At 40.7% G+C, this 6,708-nt stretch overlaps 2 protein-coding genes across 3 annotated transcripts in view; one reads left to right on the top strand and one right to left on the bottom strand.

Annotated features, from left to right (window-relative positions):
* Positions 1 to 1,376, bottom strand: part of LOC107754749 (synapse differentiation-inducing gene protein 1) — a 34,130-nt gene extending 32,754 nt beyond the window's left edge. For both annotated transcript variants that reach the window (XM_016571319.1, XM_016571321.1), the window contains exon 1: positions 1,068 to 1,376. The gene's annotated coding sequence lies outside the window, so the exon portion shown is untranslated. The remainder of the gene's footprint in view (positions 1 to 1,067) is intronic.
* Positions 1,377 to 2,856: 1,480 nt separating this feature from the next.
* LOC107754738 (cullin-9-like) lies at positions 2,857 to 6,153 on the top strand. Its single transcript, XM_016571307.1, has 2 exons — positions 2,857 to 2,993; positions 5,486 to 6,153. The coding sequence occupies exon 2, from the start codon at positions 5,491 to 5,493 to the stop codon at positions 6,151 to 6,153; it is 663 nt and encodes a 220-aa protein (XP_016426793.1). The 5' UTR covers positions 2,857 to 2,993; positions 5,486 to 5,490.
* The last annotated feature ends 555 nt before the right edge of the window (positions 6,154 to 6,708 follow it).

Genomic DNA, 6,708 nt, shown 5'->3' with positions numbered 1-6,708 from the left:
CCGTAGATAAACATACGCAATGGAAGAAAGTAGGCTCTGTTTCTCATTCATTTTTGTTTGTATGTACGGATTTAATTTAGATTTAGATTATATTTAGTCTTTTGCCTCCAAAATGTTTGTACAAGAAACCTGATTTGCTGTCAAGGCAACCAGTATTGAGAACGCCCACTAGCAACCTCATCGCCAGCCCCTGTCAACATGTCGCTGCTAGTGTGAACGGGGCTTAAGGCTTTGAGCGGAAGGGAAGGAAAGCTCTGTGGCTCCGCTCCACCCTGTGCGCTGATCCAGACCGGCATTTAGTCTGTGCATTCCATGAAACAAGCAAAGCAAAGAAGAAATGTATGCAACTTGCTTGCCAAATTACAGTACACAATATTAATGAATTGTTCAGGGAACCTGTATAAAAACTTTCACTGTATGCCGTTGAATAACAGCACGTGGCAATAGGTCGTGATTATTCAGTACACCAGCATTATCCCCACTCCTTATTTTTCAAAGTAAGTTTTTCTGTAATGGAACATTTGATTTTTTATTACGTGATTTTTTTTATTTATTATCCACACCAGTTTTATGTAATTTGAACTCTTATTTTCTCTCAAACACTCGATTAAAGCTAATTTCAAAACCAAAATATATAATTTTCACAAACCAAAACATGAATCCGAAGGGTTTTGCACTGCAAGCCTATTCTGAAAAAACAAAGCAAGCAAAAAACAGCCATGCGTCCTAGAGCTGTTCATGGAGTCAAATCTGGCTGGGGCACAGAACCTGGTAAATATGTCATAGAAGAACCAAACTGACCACATCAATGCAAGATTAATTATTTAATGAGTACGATCCTTCACAGTCATCAATCAATCAATCAACCTGCGCATTAAGTGAGCTCTGCTTTATGGTCCTATGTGTATAATGCACCAGTGCAAGAATGAGATCAAGGGTGAACGGAGACAAACAGACCACGAGAAAGGTTTCTGTTGCCAGGCTTCAGAAAGGCTGTGATGCACTGATGCCATCTTGGTGCAATCATTCATTTGCTGTACAAGTTCGTGATCAGACTGGTAACTTACCTTCCGAGGTGAGCTGGTACAGCAGTCACTAAATGTTCATCTGAACAACGAATAATCTCAATGACTGGTGAAACGTTCGAGTCATATATCCGTTTACAATTTTATTGTCGGAGCAGAGTAATAAATAAAAAGTGCAAGTGTCCAGTTTTTGTCCCCGTTTCGAGAAGTCATCTATCAAGAGTGAGGGGGGGGGAAATCACCAGCAAAAACCTTTCATGCGGACACGATGTCGATTATACTGCATTTTGCCAGCCGTTTTAATACGACTGCGGTAAGACTAGTTATAAAGCGAAAAGACGCGTCGAGACTGTTGATGGCCAAGCACTATAATGCACTTGCTTTCTCCTCATCTGCGGTCTTTATATGGATGCGCTCGAGTCCCCCTGGGTCCTAAAGATCGCACAGGACAGGACCGTTTGTTTTCATGATTTATATATGTATTTATTGTTTGTGCTTAATTCAAATGTATACTAGGTGACAATACAACAACAGCGCATACCAGTTTCCCGCCATGGCTGTTATTACGGTAGGCTATGTTAGAACGAAACGTGTGTTGTTGACCAATCAGAAGCCAGGACCAGAACTTTGGTTTATAAATTAAACAAATTCCAAATTATGACAACATGTGCATAGACAAACAAATTAATGACTAAATTAAAATAAAATCTTAATATCTTAAGAAGTTATTTTAAAATTAAAATATGAAAGTAAATATTTATCTTAGCCCTGGGGCCCGTTCTTCGTACGTCGCTAACTCAGCTGGATTTGATCGTTGACGATTTGGCGTGATCTTGGATTGGTTGGTTCTTCGAAGCTCATCCCGGAGTTGCTGTCATAGCAACAGGTCCGTAAACTTAAACCTGGTCTGGTTTTATTATAAATTTTATTTTATTTGTATGTAAATTTCACATTCATAAATGCAAGTTTACAAAGGGAAAACCTCTTTTTATAGTGCTTGAAAAAGAGAATAAAATGTATATAAATGTGATGTCAAAATCTAAAAATAGTAAAGCAATTAAAATGGTTATATGCTCCTCCTTTAACATTTTCACATAAAAACAAAAAACATTTAATGGTTCTTACCTGCAAAGTACATTTTCTGTAGTGTAAAATATATAACGTGTAAAATATGTATAATATATATTTGTCTGTAAACTGATGCTCTCCTTTTTTCCCTCTTATTCCTTGTTCCTTCTTGTTGATGCATGTGAAATGTTCTTTGTTATACAGTGGGAGATGGCATTGTACATGCTATTTGTTAAAAAATATGAACAAATTCTGCACCAATTAAGTAAAACAACGAGAATATGTTTACAATTGGGTGCGTAGATTCAGTCAATAGAGAAAAATACAAAAAGCAAAGGCATAAAAATCCACACACCAAACGATCAGTTCATAGACCCAACTATCTTCAGTGCTAAAGATTACAACGATGGACAAACACTTAAGGAAATCAAGGCACAAAACAGAGACATCAGATGATTAACTGAATCAGCTGAACAATTAATTGAAAATGCAATAGCAATAAGTAATCTTTTTTTGTTTGTGCACGTGCGCTTTAGTTTTGAAATATTCTTCAGGAATCATTTTTTTGTTCAAAGGACCTTGAACTTTGCATTTCTTTTGGTGCGCGGATTTTTGCACATGCTATTTGTTAACAATAAAGCATTCATAATCAAGTATTAGGGCTGTTGTTGTTGTTCCTCCACGCCTGCAGATGGCAGTAATGTGTTGCTGCACCCAGACATTGGCGCACAGGCGAGCTGAACTCATACCTGTTCCACAGGAAGCAGGACTGGACTACACTTTATACAACAGGCAGAAAAAACGACTTCAGGCTGGGCAACGATACGCTACCACGGAGAAGAAAACTCCATCCACCCCGGGGGAAAGTCGAGAAGGAGGGGAGGCCCTGCAACACCGGAGGTGAGTCCGAGCGGAGCTCTGCGGCTCTCGCAGGGCTTTTTATGTCTTTTTGACACAGAGGCCGCACTGACAGCTAGTAACAGCATATACCCTGCTAGCGACGCGACGCAGCTAACTACAACGCTCTCGAAGCCGCACGACGCTGCTTTGCGCGGCTTTCATTCTATAAAGTTTTATTTTAACGCGTTTCAGTTTGACGCGTCGCGTCTCGTTGCCCGCTCGCAGTGTTGATGTTAGCGCTAATGCGCACTTGCTCAGCTCAGCTCAGCTCTTTTACCGCATCTCAGGAGAAAAAGCAGCGCGGCTGGAAGGGTTCAGACGCCGTCAGATGCGAGCACAGAGCGGGCTGAGGTTAGTGAGTCCTCCGCTGAGCGCTAGTCAAACACGCGTGAAGACATCAGGCCCACATGGCGCTGTTTAGCAGCTTCGCTAGCGGATGACAGCAGCTGTGAGAAGTAATAAGACTGTGTATGTACGTAAGATTTCTTTATAAACTTGAAACTTTGTTAGAGATCAATAACAATTGATGTTCTGGTGATGCTAGCAAACAACGTTTCACAAAACAAAATGTCCCAAAATAAAGCATATGTCATTTTTTAGTCCCCTCGTGTCATTCATGACTAAGTCATAATGAGATGTTAGATGCAATGACTAATATCTTAGACTTGGGTGTAGAAAATTAGGTAGTTTTGGTGCCTTGCAGCATTGGTCACCATGAATTTCTTCAAAGTTTATCCTTTTTATGTGTTTTATGGAAAAATAACAGGATATGGGTTTGGGGGACAATATGAGGCTGAGTAGTCAACGGCAGAAATTAAATTTTAGTGTGCAGTATCTCTTTAATGTGACACTTGATTATGGACTTTACAGAAACATCCTAACACTTTAGTCTTATCTTATCTTGCTTGAAATTTTCAGATGTAATAGTTCACCCAAAAATGACAATTCTGTCATTTACTCACTCTCGTCGTTCCCAGCTTTTTTTGTTCATCTTCGAAAAGCAAGTTAAGATTCTTTTTAAGAAAACCTAGAAATTTCGGTGCCTCCATTGAAAGTTAGTTCCACTAAAACCTTGCCATCATCATTTACTCATTCTCATATCGGTCCAAACTCATAAGACTTACGTTTGTCTTAGAAACACAAACGAAGATGTTTTTGATGAAACCTGAGAGATTTTTGTCCCCCCCCACTGAAAGCCCATTCACCCAAAACTTATTCAAAAGGTTCATACAACATAGTTCCCCTTGAAACACATATGCACATTTTTTAAACTGAAGCTCAAACCTGCTTGTTGATGTGTAAAAACTTGAAAATGCTTCAAAAAGATCATAAAGACATCATAAAAGCACATCAAATATGGTAAACAAAAATTCAAACATGCTCATTGACACATGAGAACCAATGAGGTTTCTTCTCACACGTCAAGCGAGTACAGTTGAGCTTTTGTTTACCAACTGTACACTGATAAATGCTTATATATGAATACAAGCCTGCATTAAATCTGCTTGTCATGTAAAGTTATCATGTTTTTTCAAAAGACTTGGATTATATTGCACAATTCATATGGATTACTTTGACAATGTCTTCTTGAACGTTTTAGAGCATCAAAAGTTTGGGTGAATGGATTTTCAATGAGGGACAGAAATCTCTCAGTTTTTATTAAATGTCTCTATTTGAACCAAAACCCTATGGATTTGAAACAATATGAGGGTGAGTAAATGATGACGGAAACTTCATTTTGGTGTGAACTTTCCCTTTAATATGATGATGTTCAGTGCTACTTCACTTCATATTGTTCCAAACCCATAATATTTTAATTAAAATGATTATATTTTAATAGAAGCCTAAATTAAATCTGTTCATCATATAAAGTAACCCTCTGAATTCATATGAATTTCTTGTACAATCTATTTATGACATTTTTGAAGTGTCTATGTTTTGTGTGATTGGGCTTTCAGTGGAGGGACAGAAGTCTCTCAAGTTTCATTAAAAATATATTAATTTTTCCCAAGCATTTTGTCCAAGCAATAATAAAAGGACACATTTCATTTATGATGTGTCTTAAATCTCATTTTGTAGAAAATAATAATAATCGTGAATCGAATCAAATCGTGAGTTGAGTGAATCGTTACATCCCTATTTGTTATACTTGTATTTTTTTAATTGTTTTTGCCATGAAAATAGCCTAAGATGCTGACATGGCATTACATAAATATATACTACTACTACTCGTCCAGAAGTGAGCAGAAAAAAGGTACTCCTCTCATAAAACATACAAATAAAGATAATTTTAGATGTTTAATTACTATTTGGAGCATTGGGATCGCTAGAAGAGGGCTTAATGAACTCATTTTTGTGAAAACCTCAAATTCGACCAAAACTGACATTTTTCACTTCTTTTGCCTGTAGCTCAAAAGTAGACTGTGCGCATTACGACTCATTTTACCAGCACGGGTCACATATCCTCATTATATCACTCTTTGTATCCTCAGCTATCATGGTGGGTGAGCGCCGCAACGGTAACCTGCTGGTTCAGCTGGGCCCGAAACTGCAGGCTTTCCCAGAGGAGCTTATCCGTCAGAGGAGGACTCACGACAGCCAGACGGAGTACCTGATTCGCTGGAGCCTGCTGGTTGTGGATGACAGCAGCAGCTCAGGCTGCAGCAATGAGGCGAGCGGTGGCAGCAGCAGTTCGGGCGGCGGAGGCTCTAGTGGCTCCACCTCAGGAGAGAGCAAGAGCGAGAGCATCCTCATGTGGATGTCCACAGAAGACGTCTACGCCAACTGCCCCACTCTGCTAGGCAAGCGCAAGGCTGACTCCCAGAGGCCTCTGCTGGAGGAAGAGGAGCGGCCCAGCGGCCAGTTCCCCGCAGATGTGGACAAGGGAGAGCTGTTGGACATGAAAGATGACGTGAAGAATCTTGTGTGCCGCGCCCGGAAGCAGATGGCCAAGAACAGCGACTTCGGGATAAGCATCACGCACACCATCCACGTGCTGAGCGCCTACGCCAGTATCGGCTCGCTGGTAGGAGTCTTCAAGGAGACCGGCGCTCTCGACCTGCTCATGGAGCTGCTCTGCAACAAGGAGCGACAGACCAGACGCAGCGCTGGCAAGATGCTGCGAGCCCTGGCTTCTCACGATGCCGGTGAGTCTGGCTAGAGCCCTGCATTTCAGCCCGGGCCCCGACTTTTTTACGCCCCTTGGGCCGGGCTTCGGGCCAATTTTCACGTCATAGTTCAGACGCGGGCTGGGCCTCGGGCCTGTTTTAGGCTTCTCCTTATTTTTATATTTTAGACATCCATCAATTAGTGATGAAAAAAATTGCCACGCTGGTGGAAACAAAACGAGACCGTGCTAGCTGCTCGACGGTGTTTATTGTCCTGCCAGCAGCAGTATGGTGCGTGCAGTCAGCGCAGCTGAAGTGTTCTGTGTTCAAATGCACGCAATAGGCTTAAGTTTGCCGCAAAGCACCGGCAAAAGTAATTACCATAAATGTGACCGGGGGAAATAGTAAGGAGATATTTGAGTCATTTACTAATGAACTAGTGTTTTCTGAGTCGGTGTCGCAAGGTTATATGCTTGAACTGTTTTATATCTATAGATTTTATTTTAGGCAAGTCGTGATGATTTGAGAAGGCTAAATTGATCAAACATAGGCTATGATCAGCTCACTGGCCGCTGCTGGCTGCTTGGTCGTTACTTTAAAAAAACAAA

This window comes from Sinocyclocheilus rhinocerous, unplaced genomic scaffold, assembly GCF_001515625.1.
Source record: "Sinocyclocheilus rhinocerous isolate Xijiao unplaced genomic scaffold, SAMN03320098_v1.1 scaffold232, whole genome shotgun sequence".
In the NCBI taxonomy this organism is placed as follows: Eukaryota; Metazoa; Chordata; class Actinopteri; order Cypriniformes; family Cyprinidae; genus Sinocyclocheilus; species Sinocyclocheilus rhinocerous.
Note: the sequence above shows the minus strand (reverse complement) of the source record. Positions and strands in the feature narration are given on the sequence as shown.

Bases quoted from the DNA above. Each gene is read 5' to 3' on its own strand.
- LOC107754738 (XM_016571307.1), top strand. From the start codon at position 5,491: ATGGTGGGTGAGCGCCGCAACGGTAACCTGCTGGTTCAGCTGGGCCCG.